The following is a 17,731-nucleotide window of genomic DNA, read 5'->3' on the forward strand; positions in this document are numbered from 1 at the left end:
TACAAAAAGGATATAGCGGCATTGAAGAAGATTCACAAGAATGATACTAGAACTGAGAGGTTATAACTGTTTGGAAAGACTGAACAGGCTCAGGCTCTTCTCTCTAGAAAATAGAAGGCTGAAGGTTTTGATAGGGTTGATATAGAGAAAATATTTCCAATCCCAAAACTAAGGGCCATAAATATGAGATAGTCACTAATAAATACAATAAAGAAGTCAAGAGAAACTTCTTTGCCAAGGAAGGGTGAAAGGAATAGAAGGATATGCAGATAAGGTTAGATGAAGTAGGGTGGGAGGAGACTCGTGGAACATAAAGACTGGCACAGACCAGTTGGGCAGAATGGCCTGTTTCTGTGCTGTAAATTCTATGTAATTTAGAAGTGACAGGCAATGTTTTTCAACAGCTGATTCTCAGTCGGAGGCTCAAAGATGGATAATGTCAATAGTACAAGTTCCACAATAAACACCGGAGAGGGTTAAAAAGAATCAGCAGTACTGGCAACAAATATTTCAAAAATAGCAAAACCTAAAAAGATAAATATAATATAGCCCAGAAAAAGAGATAAAGGGAGAATAATAGTTTGCAACAATATTGACAGATCACAATAAATAAGTCAAACTGATATCAAAAACTGTGAAATGAGACTAAACTACAAAACAATGCTAGCTATCTTCAATAAATATCAAATGCTTCTTTCATAGAATTGTTATAGCTTAGGATGATGATATTCGGCCCATCAAGACCATGCCAGCTCTCTGCAAGAGCAATCCAGCTAATCTCACTCCCCTGCCCTTTCCCTGCAACCCTGCAATTATTTTTTCTTCATGTACTTATCCAATTCCCTTTTGAAAGCCAGGATTGGATCTGGCTCCACCACCCTTTCAGGCAGTTCATGCCAAATCCTAACCATTTGCTGTGTAAAAATGTTTTTTCTCATGTCGCCTTTGGTTCTTTTGCCAATCACCTTTAAATCTGTATTCTCTGGTTCGAGGTCTTTCCACCACTGGGAACAGTTTCTCTCTATCTACTCTGTCTAGACTCCTCATATTTTTGGATATTATTCTGGAGTAATGGGCTACATACATTCACATATTTTGTATTAAGTTGATGCAGATTTGCATAAACACATGTATGTTGTATGTGTTATGCAGGAAACAGCCGGACATTTCAGAGTCAGCATTGCTCTCATTCAGTAACTGCACCATAAATTTTTGCCAGCCACTTGCATAACTAGTTCAAACCACTCTTTTGTAACATCAGATAAAGGGCAGGAAAGCTTGGTATCACCCTAGGAAAATGCCAATCTTCTATTTGCGAGGAACAGTTGCGCACGTAACCAGCAGTTAATGCTTGAAAAAAGGTTTTCAAATTCATTGACTAGGCAAAGAATTATTGGTGTTGGTGGAATTACAGAATATATTGTACAATGGTAGATAATGGTAAGTAGCTTTTCCCCGTTTACCTTATTAAACTCCCAGAGAACTTTGATCACAAGTCAGAACTCCCCTTAATCTTTATTAGCCCAGTTTTTTTTTTAAATCACTGGGATCGACTTTATCCCTAGCCGGGTGGACATGGGACAAGTGGCAGGCAGTGCGATTGTGGCAGCTGCCCACAGTGCTTGGTGAGAGGACTGGCACTCTGGTGTGGGTTCCTGGTGAGCTGCGAGCACTCACTGGCAGTATCCCGGCTGTAACTTTGCCCTGAAATGTCCCCAGACCGGGTGAGGGGACAGCCCATCGCTGGCTGCTGCGGGAACAGCTCTGCACTGGCTGCTGTGGGAACAGCTCTGCACTGGCTGCCGCCGTTGCTGGGGGAACAGTTCTGCACTGGCTGCTGCGGGAACAGCTCTGCACTGGCTGCCGCCGTTGCTGGGGGAACAGCCCTGCACTGGCTGCTGCGGGAACAGCTCTGCACTGGCTGCCGCCGTTGCTGCGGGAACAGCCCTGCACTGGCTGCTGTGGGAACAGCTCTGCGCTGGCTGCTGCGGGAACAGCTCTGCACTGGCTGCAGCCATTGCTGCTGGAACAGTCCTGCACTGGCTGCTGCGGGAACAGCTCTGCACTGGCTGCCGCCGTTGCTGGGGGAACAGCCCTGCACTGGCTGCTGCGGGAGCAGCTCTGCACTGGCTGCCGCCGTTGCTGGGGGAACAGCTCTGCACTGGCTGCCACCGTTGCTGGGGGAACAGCTCTGCACTGGCTGCTGCGGGAACAGCTCTGCACTGGCTGCCGCCGTTGCTGGGGGAACAGCTCTGCACTGGCTGCTGCGGGAACAGCTCTGCACTGGCTGCCACCGTTGCTGGGGGAACAGCCCTGCACTGGCTGCTGCGGGAACAGCTCTGCACTGGCTGCCGCCGTTGCTGGGGGAACAGCTCTGCACTGGCTGCCACCGTTGCTGCTGGAACAGCCCTGCACTGGCTGCCGCCGTTGCTGGGGGAACAGCCCTGCACTGGCTGCTGCGGGAACAGCTCTGCACTGGCTGCCACCGTTGCTGCTGGAACAGCTCTGCACTGGCTGCTGGGGGAACAGCTCTGCACTGGCTGCCGCCGTTGCTGGGGGAACAGCTCTGCACTGGCTGCCGCCGTTGCTGGGGGAACAGCCCTGCACTGGCTGCTGCTGCTGGAGGTGGGCGGGTTACTGAGGGACTGCAGAGATGTGGACTTTGTTGCAGCCTCGCTCGTTAACTCAGGCAGACTTTAACCTAGGCTCGGTCTAATTTCTCACCATTCCAGATTTCTCTCCTCAGACTTCGGGAAGTTAGAAGTGGATAAATCTCCAAAATACAGGTAAACATTTTTACTGGAACCATGGAATTTACTTTCACACTGGAGGAAAACAAATACGAAACCTACTGTCGAACTACAGAAGACGAATCACAAGTAAGCAGTTTACTGATTGCGTGGTGTCAGAAACAAGGGGGAAGGTTTGTGGATTTCGCGAAATTCCAGTAAGCAGCCCCTGGGAAGAGTTTGAAATGGAGTCACTCGGATGTTGAGTCCAGGCCAGCAGAGAGAGTGCTGACAGTCTCATATTGTCCACGTCTGCCCAATTATGCTAATAATTCTGATCGAGCACAAACATCGCGTGTGCAGCAGGATGTGGGATAGACGCCCGATTCTCCAGTCTATCAACAAAAACCTATTCAAAAAGAAAAAGCTTTAATCTGGACATAAACCTCAGCCAAAGTTTGCATTATCAGTGCGTGCTTCTGTTGTGTGAGTACGGGCAGATGAATGTGGTGTATCACACCAGTACCCTCAGTGTGTGCACCCCTCAATGCCTGCAACTGACTTGGAAATCACTTGGGGTGGCGAAAAAGCAAGAAATCCGAGTGTGGAATAATTCCGGTCTCTGTGATCACTTCGTACTTCAAGATAACAATAGTACGTGCAGCATAACTGCAGCTCAGGGGTGTATTTTCCACCAAGTCATCTGTGTTTAAATCTGAGAGTCAACATCTGCCTAAAAACAGTGCAGAGAAATGTGATACTAATATGCTGTGTTCATATGCAAACTTTGTTGCTTGCAAGATCTACCTTCAAGCCCAAAACGATTTGAAGAGATTTTTAAAAAAGTTATTGTTGTATTAATTGGGTTAATTTTATTCTCCCTCTCATTTTTCTCAAGTTTCTCTCTCGCCTAGTCACACACTGCAGCCTGGGTAAGAGGGTGGGAAGGTGACCTACTCTCAGGTAATGTTACTCAATAACTGAAAGTGTATTTGAGCAATTCAGAGTGCCATATAATTTGTGTTCTTTTGAAAACTCCTTAAAAGCCCTTTGTGTGGTGCCTCTTACTAGCAACACGAGATTGCAAACTTCGTGTATAGTCACAAAGCCATGTCTTACCAATGCAGGGAGGAGAAAATAATAACACTATGGATTTTTGCCTCTATGTTATCATATCGTGGGCTTAAGTCCCAATCCAGAGGCCTAAGCACAAAATTTAGGGCAGCCCTCCAGCGCAGTACTGAGGGAATGCTGCACTGGCAGAGGTGCCGTCTTTCAGATGAGAAGCTAAACCCTTTCTGCCCTCTCAGGTGGATGTAAAAGATCCCACAACACTTTCAAATAAGGGCAGGGGTGTTCTTCACGGTGTTCGGATCAATATTTATCCTTCAACCAACATCTAAAACAGATTATCTTGTCATTATCGCATTGCTGCTTGTGGGATCTTGCTGTCTGCAAATTGGCTGCCACATTTGCTACATTGCAAATGTCGTCATTGACACTTCAAAAGTAGTTAATTGGCTAATACTATAGTGATGTATTTAGGGAATGTTGCACTGTTGGAGGGATTGTATTTTGTTTAAGATTTTTATTAAGATCTCATCTGTCTTGTGAGATGGAGGTAAAAGATGGTATAGCACTATTTCAAGAATGTGTCCTGGGCAATAGACTTGCAGGTTGATAGGTAAATTGGCCATTAGCAATTGCCCCTAGTATAGGTAGGTGGTAGGGAAATATAGGGACAGGTGGGGATGTGGTAGGAATATGGAATTAGTGTAGGATTAGTATAAATGGGTGGTTGATGGTCGGCACAGACTCGGTGGGCCGAAGGGCCTGTTTCAGTGCTGTATCTCTAAACTAAATAGTCCTTCCTCAGTGTCAGCTGTGGCTTAGTTGGTAGTCTCCTCGCCTCTGAGTCAGAAGATTGTGGGTTTAGGTCCCGCTCCAGGACTTGAGTACAAAAAATCAAATCTAACATTCCAATGCTCAACTGAGGGAGTGCTGCATTGTTGGAGGTGTCGTCTTTTGGATGAGACGTTGAACCCTCTCAAGTGGGTTAAAGATCCCATGGCACTATTTTGAAAAAGAGCAGGGGAGTTATCCCCGGTGTCCTGGTCAATAGTTATCCCTCAATCAACATCACAGAAATAGATTATCCCCCACATTGCTGTTTATGGGAGCTTGCTTTGTGCAAATTGGTTGCTGCATTTCCTAAATTACACAGCACCTGCACTTCAAAAGTACTTCACCCTGTCATCCTGAAAGACATTATATAAATGCAAGTCTTCTTAATGAACACCACCAAAAGCTGATTATATAGGCTGCTAAACTGGAAATCATATTTGTGTTATTTTTAAATGATTTCAAAGTGACTAAATGACTTTTACACTGTCTGAAAGATATGTTGTGGAAGAAATAATAGGACGTAATTTGATGGCTCTCGATATGTGTGTTGTAATTTCCATTGTCCACTCACTCCACTGCAGCATGATAGTGATGGAGGCAGAGGGATATTGCATGTTCTTTTATTAATAATATACACTCTACTGTCAAATATAATTAGCAAATTGATGAAACATCCACTCTTCACTTCAACTTTTATCCTTGTATCTAATGTGAAGTTAAATTATATACGTGGCCTAGATGAGCACAAGGAAACTCTCAGTACTATCTCTTTGCTCTTTGTACTTAACCAATCACCCATCCTCCCTGTGCAGCTACTTTCTTTGAAATGTCTGTAATAATTTGTAATTATGTTGTCTATCACAATTTCATTTATCTCATTGTTCATTTATTTGTTCTTAATTGTTTATTCGGCCTTTTTTGGAGAATTGAATGTTTCACCACAGTTGAATTGTCTTTCCTCGTATGGAGTACATGCACTATAGCCCATGCAGAGCCATGAGACTGTGCACAATCCAATTCTTGTGCTAGAGTTTGGGGAGGAATATGCAAATCTTTCTCTTACCCTCCCAGCTGAAAGAAGATATGTAAAACAGGGCTAAGATTGAATTAGAGAAGTGGAAGAATTAAAAAAAACAAATTGGGTACAATTTTTTAAAAAAAGGTCAAACTGATTCACTGATTTTAATCTTTAATTGATAGACAATGGCAAAGTCTGATCAAAAAAAGTTTCATATCTGCACACCACTTCATGAAAGTCTGCCGCTCTCCAAGGTGGCAGGGACAACAGTCTACATCAAACTTGACAATGTACAGCCAACTGGCTCCTATAAGATAAGAGGAATAGGGCATTTCTGTCAAAAGGTAAGCAGTAAGAAAATATGCAAATTCATTTTTGCTTTATATTAAAGGTACTTGGAATTTATATTCATGTCTGACATGCAAAAATAACAAAGCCTGTACATCACTTTTTCAGGCTGCAGAGGAAGGCTGCAAACATTTTGTATGCTCTTCAGGTAAGTAATAACTTACTGGTGAGTACTTTACTCTGTGTGATTGAACTGAGGCCTGTTAACATGATCAAGACTAAATTGAGTACATTCTGATTTAAGAATGTTTTTAAATGTGTTGCGTAGATGTTGTTGATTAGTGGAATTCAAACTGAATGCTGATGAGCGTGTTTAATGTTGGTGCAGGTTTAGTGGCTCTAGCTTTGCTTGGATTCAGCCTGAGAGAAAGGGAAGCCTAAAACAAAAGCAATTCACCAATTCCACAGTATACTACATCACATGTAAAATGTAATCATATACTCCAACCAGACACTAGTTGAAATCCTCATTTACCCAAGTTCGCACTGTAAATGTGGCTTTGTGGGGGGAGGGGTCATGGGACATTGAAATGGAGTAAATTAATCCAGAATCCAATTTACAATAGAATGCTGAAGTGGCATTTATGGTTAATCTACATTGATTATCACTATGTATAAAGCAAATAAATGTGGGAGTGGGAAAATCGAGATGGAGAAAAATTCCTCATGGTGTAAACTTGAGATCATCCAAAACCCTGGAGCCCTGTCCTAACTCGCAGCAAGTCCTGTTCAACCATTGCCCCTCTGCTCGCTGACCTACATTGACTCCAGGTTAAGCATCGCCTCAATTTTAAAATTCTCATCCTTGTTTTCAAATCCCTTCATGGTCTCGCCCCTCCCTATCTCTGTAATCTCTTCCAGCCCCACAGCCTTCCAAGATATCAGTGCTCTTCTAATTCTGGCCTTTTGAGCATCCCTGATTTGAATTGCTCCACCATTGGTAGCTGTACCTTCAGCTGTCTTGGCCCTAAGCTCTGGAATTCCCTCCCTAAACCTCTCTGCCTCTCTACTTCTCTTTCCTCCTTTAAGATGCCCCATTAAACCTACCTCTTTCTGCCATCAGCGTCCTCTTATGTGACTGTGTCAAATCTTGCTCTATAACACTTCTATGAGGTGTCTTGGGATATTTTATTACATTAAAGGTGCTATATAAATACAAGTTATTGTTGGCCCAATAATGCATTCAACTTTTAATCTAAAATCAGTTCAGCCAGTGTAAATGAAAAAGTGAAAATTCATGTGACTGGATACTCCTCTGATCACTAGAACAATGTTTTAGTACTTGTGACCTGGTGTTGCCGTGTAGCAGATGCACTGGGGGAATGAAATCTTCTCCCTTCAGTGCAGTTCAGTGGACTAGTGGAAACAACAAGATGCTTGAAGAAAATTGATCCCATTTGTTTGTTGCAGGATTACAAGTGTAAATAAATTTCAAGTCTCTGCATTCTGGCCCTTTGAAACCCTGCATAATGGGGTTACTGTTGAAATTTTACTCCTGGGGGAAAATGCAAAATCAACATCAACAACAATACATCCAGAAAGCAAGATTGCTATGAATTAAGAAATAGTATGTGGCTCTCTGCATCTCCTTAATTCTGAATTTTAACACAACTATAGAAATACACAGGCTTTCCCTGACGGCTTACTTGTTAAGAGCTCCATGCTGCATGATATTGAGTCATGCAGACAAGAAAGGTCTTGAGTTCAATTGCTGCCATTGTATATCAGCAGGATATTTAACCATGGGGAACATTACAGGTGATCTCATTCCTATTGTTACTCAACAGCCATGCACTTTCCAACAGAAATTACTTGACTGTAAGTTGTAGTGAAAACGCATATTTTTTTCTGTCCTCCCTAAATGGTGATGGTGAGACAAATTAGGTGTTGAGAGACTGTTTCTTCTGGCTGGAGAGTCTAGAACACAGGGTCATGGTCTTAGGATAAGGGATTAGAAATAAGATGAGGAAACATTTCTTCACTTGGAGGGTTGTGAATCTTTGGAATTTTCTACTCCAGAGGGCTGTGGATGCTCAGTCATTGAGTATATTCAAGGCTAAGATTGATAGATTTTTGGGTACTAAGGGAATCAAGGGATCTGAGGATAGGGTGGGAAAGTAGAGTTGATATAGATCAGCCATGCACAGAGAGCAGGCTCTATGGCCTAGTGCTGCTCCTATTTCTTATGTTCAACACTCCACCACTGCTTCACTTTTATCACAAAGATTACAAAGAAAAGTACGGGTGAAGGAGACCATCTGCTCACATAAGAACATAAGAAATAGCAGCAGGAGAAGGCCATATGGCCCCTTGAGCCTTCTCTGCAATTCAATTAAATCATTGCTCACCTTCGACCTCAACTCCATTTTCTCTCCCTATCCCCATATCCCTTACTTTCCTTAGAGTTCAAAATTGATTGATCAATCTCAGCCTAGAATATACTCAATGACTGAGCATACACAGCCCTCTGGGGTAGAGAATTCCAAAGATTCACAACCCTCTGAGTGAAGAAATTTCTCCTCCTCTTAGTCCTAACTGACCAAAGTCCTGAGAAAATGCCCCCTAGTTCTAGACTCTCCGGCCAGGAGAAACAGCCTCTCAACATGTACCTGATCAAGCCCTCTCAGAACCTTACATGTTTCAATGAGGTCACCTCTCATTCTTCTAAACTCCAGAGAGTATAGAGCCGCTCTACTCAATCTCTCCTCATAGGTCAGCCCTCTCATCCCAAGAATCAATCTAGTGAACCTTCATTGTCCCCCACTCCTAAGGCAATTATATTCTTCCTTCAGTACAGAGACGAAAACTGTGCTGTGTGTGTCTCACCAAGAACCTGTAGATTTGCAGCAAGACGTCCTTACTCTTGTACTCCAACTCCCTTATAGCTGGGCTATAACATATATAATATAATACAATAAGAAGTGAACTGTAGACATTGGGATGGCAGTTGCCTGCATGTTAACATTCTGCATTTTATGTGCAAGGGCACCCAAATCCCTCTGAACATTTAAAAGAAATATTTTGTTTCTCTATTCTTCCTGCCAAAGTGAAGAATCTCAAGTTTGCCCACATTGTACTTCATCTGCCACCTTCTTGCCCACTTGCTTAACCAGTCAGTATCCCTTTGCAGACTGTGTCCTCCGCACAACTTACTTTGCCACCTAGCTCTTACTTTAAGAAAACCATAGGTTCCTCTCTGACTTTGTTCAGTGCCTGCTAATTTGAACTAAATTTTATTTTATTTAGTGGCTAATATCGTGATTTTCGGTCTGTACAGCCGAGTTATCACCGCGAGACCCAAAATCCAATGTCATTAGTTATGACTGCCTGATCAACACATGAGTGACATGAGTAGTAGAAAGTTTTGCTCTGATTCTAGGAATTTGGTGCAACAATGCAGATGCATGAATGCTTCACTATTTTTACAGAATGGAATAACCTTTGATAGTTTAATGAACAAGAAAATGGGATAGGGTGCAAAGTTCATGCCAGCTACAAGGAAATTGGCTGATGATTTTAAGAGATGGTGACAATTTTCTTTCCTCTCCTGAAGGCACTGGCTCTTGCTGGGCTATGATATGTATATTATATATAGTAGAAGGGAACAGTCGCCATCTTTTTGAAACTTTGTTCTTGGGATGTGAGTGCTGTTGGTGCTGCATTTATCACCTAGCCTTAGTTGCCCTGAACAGGTGGGCTGCCACTTTGAACTGCTGCAGCCCCCATGGGAATGCTGCTCCCACAATTCTGTTGGATAGGGAATTCCAGTGACATTGAAGGAACGGTGGCAACATATGTCCAAGTCAGGATGGTGTGTGACTAGGAGGGAAGCTTGAAGGTTATACGTTGCTGCTCCTGCCTTTCTTGCTGGTGGAGGTTGTGTTGGAGTAATTTTGACATCCCTGCTGCCAGCCTAGCTAACCAAGTGTAGACTGGGGGGTTGAAACCTGGTCTGTATGATTCAGTTTCACACTGGACAAGTGCATTTAGCAGCTAAGCCATCAGGGAACCAAATCATTTTATTCCCAAAATAATCACATCCTACTGATCTGTTGAGCACCAAAAAATATAATTCATAGTGAAAAGCTATTTTGAACTCCATGCAGGAAAAGCCAAAATGTGCCGACTTAGTGAAACTCATCAGTTGCCAATATTGTTCTAATAACTAAAATAAAAGCCAAGTGCTGTAGATGCTGGAAATCTGAAATAAAAACAAGAAATGCTGGAAATACTGTTTTTATTTGTTCTAATAACTGTAGATTTTTTGACCTTACAGGAGGGAATGCTGGCCTGGCTGCTGCCTTTGCTGCTCAGAAGCTGCAGATTCCTGCCACTATTCTGGTTCCCAGTAGCACCCCAGTGTTCATCATTCAGAAACTGAAAGAACACGGAGCCTTTGTGGAAGTGGTCGGCAAGGTAGGTCCTAGCCAGAACATTTTGTGAGGCTGCATCCTTTGTGTGGAGCCTTTTTGGTGGCAGTCATTGGGTGGGTGGTGAGGGAACAATGAGGTTGTTTTAAAACGAATCTGATTTTCAGATCTTTGGACAAGATGTTTTATTTTAATTCCATTTTTGCCAATGTCACAAAATCAGGGCCAGTGTGTAAAGATTGTATATGGTAGGCTACTGCTGTGTCAGGTGTGGTTCAGGTTGGAGAACTCTAGTCTCTAACTCTGAAGGTTGTGGGTTCAAGTCCCAGTCCAGGACTTGATCACAAAAATCAAGCTTGATGCCCCAGTGCAGTACTGAGGGTGTCAGTGTTTTTCAGATGAGATATTGAACCAAGGCCCTCTTATGTGGATGTAAAAGATCCCATGGTGCTATTTTGAAGATGAGGAAGGGAGTTCTCCTCTGTGTTCTGGCCAATATTTATCCCTTAATCAACATCATAAAAACATCACAACTGCAAAAGTAATTCATTGGCTGTAAAGCACTTTGGGGTATCCTGAGGTTGTAAAAGGCTTTATATAAGTGTAAGACTTTCTTTGTCTATGTATAGATCTTGTAATTTCAAACAACTTGAGTCCTAGAAGCCAGAAACATTCAGCTTCATGCATAAGTAAAAGGATGTGTGCAGAGTCTAATACTAAAATTGCAGTTGGTTATGTTGTGTCAATTTGGGAGCAAACTTGTTGAGGAAGATCATATGCCCCACCTTTTGATGTGCATTAAAAATATTTGGCTGAGTAATGGTAGATTGTGTGTTTTATGAAAATATCTCCAAGTGTGGCCCTGTACCATTGTTTTCATGGTAATAAGAGCACTTCCAAATATCTGAATGCAAAAGTAACTTACTGAAGGATGAATGAAATGAATGTGTAATTTGATAATTCTCTGCAGACATTGGAACAGACAGTGTTGTTTTTCTTGTTCCGTACATTGCTTTTGGTAGTTTAGCTTAACAGCTGTGCCAGCAGTCTGAGGCATTTCAAAAGCACTCTAAAGTTAGTGGCTTGAAACAGCCAGCTCAGATTCAATGAGTCTGCTGTTAAATCTGCTGAGACCTGCTGTTAGCCACAATTCCAATTCAGACGATGCTCAGCATTGGTTCACAGGAGCCCAGCCCACTGTATTCATTGGGTTTTGCTGTCTTTGCCTATCCATTTGGTTAGCTTTGAATTTTCTGGCTCATTGAACTGAATGAACCTTACATGCCACTCAAAGTTTTGCTTGATTGAGGCAGATATTAACAATATACAGTTCTGTTCCCAAGATGATATACCAGGGAAATGTTATGCGAATGGGAATTGCTACAGCAGAATAAAAATGAATGTAAAGGTGACATTTGGGTAGAAATGGACGTGGGGAAAGTGTTGACAAGAAGAAAAAGGCTTGCAAGAAAACAAATGAGAACATATTGACTGTCACTCTTTCATTTACTTCGGTTTATTTTTAGTAAAGTCTGCGAGGACTCAGTACTGAGTCATCTCTGTCCATCTGTTTGTCACTGTATTTGAAATAGGTTCAAATAACTTGCCTACTTAGTAAAGAATTGGCTTAAAGCTTGTCTCGGTGGGGAATGCAAAATCCCTGTCTGTCTTGATTTTGGCTGTTCTCTGTCATTGTTAACACAGTAGTTGTAGGAGCAGTAAGTAGAGGCTATTTTGTGACATCCCAGTTCTGTCTGGGTTAATAAGCAGATCTATAGGTCACCAGGATAGACCTGATTGAGAGAAGGGAGTGAGAACGAGGGGAAGAAGGGACCATCACCTGGAGCAAACCTGTTTAATCTGGTTACATTTTTCAAGTATTTATCTCCAAACCTGAAACTGTAATATAGACAGTTTCTGTGTACTTACACTGTCACAAACATTATGAATATAATTGAGAGCATTAAGACAGCTAAACAGGTGGCAAAATATGAAAAAAATTGAATTGCACGTAAACGTGGATTTTGTGAGTCCTTATGTGGCAAGGTAGACACCCCGAGTGTACATAGTAAAATCTTCGGTCTGCTGCTCATGGTTTTCTAGTGTATGTTTGCTATGTGAAAGGATCAGAAAATCCACCCTAAGTTATTATTTTTAGTTTTATAAAGTTAAACACCTTCAGGAAAACATCAACACATTCACATTCTGGCATCCAAAATACAAAGATGTTAATGGTCAAACAATATTTGTTTTGAAGCGCTTCTTTGCTCCTGGTACTACATAACTTTGCAAGCCACAACTTTGACTTTGTCATTCCTGGTTGCTAAACTGTTCCTGATGGATTGGGAAGGCCCGTGGAGTATGAAATTCCATTCGTGGCCTGAATGCAGGTAGCGAATGGTTACCTTGCTGCAATAGCTCTGTTGCTTTTGCAATTGACAAGCCTTTCAACCTTGCTGCCCCCCCTCGACCTGATACTCAGGGCCACTGGAGGCGGCTACTCCACCTTATTTAATCACCAGTACTGTCACTGACTTTGGCAGAAGCGCTGTGAAGTAAATACTTTGATGGTTTAAGATGAATGAAGTTTCAAGTTCAAGGTCAAGTTTTAACCCTTTCATTGTTACTCCTTCTAGTCCCTGTGTGCAAACCATCTGTGATTTCTCTCCATGCTGCAGATGTGTCATCGCTTTGAATGTTGAGACCAATATAACAGGGAGCTTATTTGCATACCAATGCACGTAATTTCCATGACAACTAATCTTATTTACATAAAGAATGTCTCATTTATTTGCAAACTGGCACATTTTGTTGCAAGTGAATTATATCCAAAGTAATAACAGCATTAAAGCACATAATACATCATGAACTAAATCTAACTTACATTCCAAGTAGGATATCATTTTTTGAGTGTTTAACACTGTTAGAAGCAATCATTTTAGTTACACATCATTTACAATCATGATTATTATCTGTGGCAACTTCTACATGATAAATATTTGGCGAGGAGATGGAAAGCAGTGGGAACAAAGCTAACCTGTTTGAGCTCTGTTTATCTGTGCTAAAATTAGTGTTTAGACAACAACGCAGAATCCACTTGTCTCAGCCACAGTCACTGAGCCAGTTAGCTGTTTTCTGCATAATTATAACAGCTGAAGAGGTCGCAGAGCAATTGATTATTTGGCCATGCGCAAATGGAATCTGCCCATGTCTGCCAGTGTTTCTGAGGCACTGGTCTCAATTTGGACTGCACATCTCAGGGAGAGAACAAAGTTTATTTGGCTTGTTGAGTGAGGATAATTCTGCCAGTCAGGATTTGCAACCAAGACCTGCTCCTGAAAAAACTGAATAACTGGCACCTTTAACATACTGCCAACCAATGTCTATGTACTGACACTGTTTACATTTTGTTTCCCCCACTTATTTTAAAGGTGTTTCCCTCTGCTGCTTTACAGTTGCACGAGTATTGGCAGCTCTTTGTGACCTTGCCCAAGCAGACACTTACTATACATGAGTCTGGCAAGTGAGTATCAGCACTTTCCTCCCATGGGGGCAACATAGCTGAACCTGATTTCATTCTCACTCAATATCCTCACATGCACACCTGAGAACCTAGTAAAATCTGTAGTGAGGAAAAACCCTTTTGGCTAGCAATCCCACTCGATTCGCAGTTCGTGTTGTGACATTATTATGGTGATCAGCTGTTTTCCTTTAAAATGCCAGGAAAGGAGAACTCTGGCTAAATTAAAGCAAATTGACTCCAAAGTGCGTCATTTACTGTTGGCTTTTAAGAAGCTGTGTATAGTGTCCATCCCTTTCACTACAGTTTTTGAAGGAGAAAAGGTTAACTCATGTCCAGCCACTGCTTGTTTGACTAATAAGGAATTTTGAAGGTCTGGGGAGATATACCTGAACCAGTTTAGATTCAGAACTAAAGAGGAGTTTGGCTGTCGTGATTAATGTTTTTATCAAAAGGATCAGTTAATGGACTGATGTTTACTAAAAGTTCATTTTGGCCTAGAATTGATACAATGATGGCGGACTGGGTACTGCAGTAAGTAGGCACACACAACTTTTCATTTCTGGGACCTTGGGCTCATGTCAGGATAAACTGGTGAGACAAAAGTCTCTGCTAATTCTAAAGGGCCTAAATAAAATGAGTTTGGATAACACACCTGAAGTCCATGTGAGCAGAGGTCAACAACATAAAAATGCCTGTAATTTGGCAATCTCACTGTGAGCTTATAATGTAGCTTTGTGCGAAAAAAAAAACTTGATGCTGGAGCAATAAGGGAAACTCTTGTGAATTAGGATTAGGGTAGGATGGAACAGAAGGATTTCTGTCAAAGTGGAAATGATGTTTAAAAAAATTGAATTTCCTACAGCTGCAAAAAAGAATTTAAACAAATCTTCAATACAAATTAATAAAAGGAAACTTGACTTCACAACTACAGTTGGCCCATATCAACTTAAGTTTGGTGTTGGGATTGAACATGTCGTTAGGGCAGCTGTACATCCATAATTCCTCAATCTCAGATGGAAAGTCATGGGACGTGAGAATGAGAAGTTTCTCGATGGTGAATAAGTCAATATAAATATTCGTGTGCTCCCACATGCCCATTACAGAGTAGAATTGGCAGATGAATGGGAGCAGATCTCATCTCCTTTTGGCCAGGGAATGGTTGGTAGAAAGGGCTGATTTTCACTATCAGCAGAGAGTGCCAGTGAAGTGTGCCTGCATATTCTTGATGTGGTGAGGGTGAATTCAAAACAGTTCAAATTTCACATTTTGGAAAGTACATTAGAGATCAGATTTCTTCAATACAGAAAACATGAAGTGCCTCACAGTTCTTGACATTCCATTTAACTGTAATGTACATTGGCATTACATAGTAAAAAACATTTTGGTGCATACGGGCCGAGAGGTTTTACACAGGTTCCAGCCCCTCGGTTCATTATGGCGGGTGGACCTTACATAGTGGCCTTTCCCCATTGAGCCTTTGCAGTGGCTGCCCCAGTGCATCCCTCAGCATGTAGTCCTGGACCTTGGGATGTGCCAGTCTGCAACAAACCAGCAAGTTTCTGGCAGACCAAAGAACATCTTTCACCAAATTGATGGTCCTCCAGCAGCAGTTGATGTTTATCTCAGTGTGCGTCCCTGGGAACGGCCCATTGAGCACAGACTCCTGAGTTACAGAGTTGCTTGGGATGAACTTCGACAAAAACCACTGCAACTCTTTGTACACCGGCTTTGCAAAGGCACATTCCAGAAGGAGGTGGGCAACAGTCTCTTCCCCACCACAGCCACCTCGAGGGCATTGTGCGGAGGGGGTGAGATTCCGGGCATGAAGGAAGGATCTGATGGGGAGGGCCTTTCTCACCACCAGCCAAGCTATGTCTTGGTGCTTGTTTGAAAGTTCAGGTGATGAGGCATTCTGCCAAATGACTTTGGTGGTCTGCTCGGGAAACCATCCAACAGGATCCACCATCTCCTTTTCCTGTAAGGCCTTGAGGACATTCCATGCAGACCACTGCCTGATGGATTGGTAGTCAAAGGTGTTTTTCTGCACAAACGTTTCCACGAAGGATAGGTGGTACAGCACGGTCCAACTGAATGGAGGGTTCCGCGGCAATGTGACCAGACCCATCCTTCGCAACACCAGGGACAGATAGAACCACAGCATGTAGTGACACTTGGTGTTTGTGTACTGGGTTTCTACGCACAGCTTGATACAGCTGCACACAAAGGTGGTCATCAGGATGAGGGTGACATTGGGTATGTTTTTTCCCCCCTTTATCTAGAGCTTTGAACATCGTGTTCCTGTGGACGCGGTCCATTTTCAATCTCCAGATAAAGCTGAAGATGGCTCGAGTGACTGCCACGGCGCAGGAGTGGGGTATGGGACAGACCTGCGCCACGTACAGTAACGACATGAGCACTTGCACCTGATAACCAGGTTCTTACCTGCAATGGAGCGAGAATGCTGCTCCCACTTGTTCAGTTTATGTTTTATCATAGCTATACGCTCCTTCCAGTTTTTGGCGCATGCCCTGGCCCCTCCGAACTATATCCCCAGCACCTTCAGGTAGTTTGACCTGACGGTGAAGGGAACTGAGGATCGGTCGGCCCTGTTCCCAAAAAACATGGCCTCGCTCTTGCCACTATTTACTTTGGCTCCCGAGGGCAGATTGAACTGTCGCAGATGCTCATCAATCTGCGAATGGACAGCAGATCTGAGCAGAAGACGGCGACGTCGTCCATGTACAGGGAGGCTTTTACCCGAGTGCTTCCGCTGCCTGGGATTGTCACTCCTCTTATGCTCGCATCCTTCCTAATGGACTCAGCAAAAGGTTCGATACAGCAAACAAACAAGACCGGGGAGAGAGGACAGGCCTGCCTGACTCCAGATTCGATTGGGAAACTTTCAGATTCCCACCCATTGATTGAGACTGCACTACTGATGTTTGTGTAGAGCAGTTTGATCCAATTGCAGATTCCCTTCCCAAATCCCATTTTGGATAGCACATCCATCATGTAGGTGTACGATATCCTGTCAAAGGCCTTCTCTTGGTTCAAGCTGATGAGGGAGGTGTCCACCCTCCTGTCCCGTACATAGGTGATCGTATCCCTGAGTAGCACGAGACTATCAGAGATCTTCCTGCTGGGTACAATACAGGTCTAATCGGGGTGAATCACCAACTCCAGAACAGACTTGACCTGACTGGCGATGACTTTGGACAGAATCTTGTAGTCTACATTAAGCAGTGAGATGGGCTGCCAATTTCTGATTTCTGCCCTCTCCCCCTTCCGCTTGTAGATGAGGGTAATGATGCCTTTGCTCATGGATTCTGACACGCAGCCGGCCAGAAGCATACTCTCGTATACTTCCAGCAGGTCTGGGCCAATCCTGTCCCACAGAGCTGAATACAACTCAACCGGTAAGCCGTCGCTTACGGGAGTTTTACTCATCTTGAAGGACCTGACGGCCTTTGTCAGCTCGTCCAGAGCTGGCTGTTTGTCCAGACTCTCTCGTGTACTGTTATCTGAGACCTCTGTGATAGATGATCGGACGGGCTGGGAGGCCGTGCTGTCTGTGGGCTTCACGTCGTACAGCCGAGCATAAGAGGATTTGCTGATCCTTTGTATGTCAGACTGCGAAGACGTTACTGAGCCGTCCTCTTCCTTCAGGCTGTTGGATCACAGAGCTTTCTCTGTGTACCTGTTGGAAGAAGTAATGCAAGCACGTCTCATCCTGCTTAATGGAGCCGACTCTGGACCGGAAGATGATCTTGGAGGCCTCCGTGGCAAAGAGCGATGCCTGCTGGCTCTTCACCTCTTGGAGATCCTCCTTGACCTCAAC

The 17,731-nt window shown here is 43.2% G+C and overlaps 1 protein-coding gene across 10 annotated transcripts in view; it reads left to right on the forward strand.

Annotated features, from left to right (window-relative positions):
• Nucleotides 1–17,731, forward strand: part of sdsl (serine dehydratase-like) — a 72,762-nt gene that overhangs the window by 32,247 nt on the left and 22,784 nt on the right. For 2 of the 10 annotated variants that reach the window (XM_068055135.1, XM_068055137.1), the window contains 4 exons: nt 3,628–3,692; nt 5,835–5,996; nt 6,109–6,148; nt 10,277–10,416. In XM_068055135.1, the coding sequence (XP_067911236.1) occupies nt 5,838–5,996; nt 6,109–6,148; nt 10,277–10,416 (339 nt within the window). In that variant the 5' untranslated portion in view covers nt 3,628–3,692; nt 5,835–5,837. The other 8 variants (XM_068055138.1, XM_068055141.1, XM_068055140.1 and 5 more) reach the window with 8 other exon arrangements.

This window comes from Heterodontus francisci, chromosome 23, assembly GCF_036365525.1.
Source record: "Heterodontus francisci isolate sHetFra1 chromosome 23, sHetFra1.hap1, whole genome shotgun sequence".
NCBI lineage: Eukaryota > Metazoa > Chordata > Chondrichthyes > Heterodontiformes > Heterodontidae > Heterodontus > Heterodontus francisci.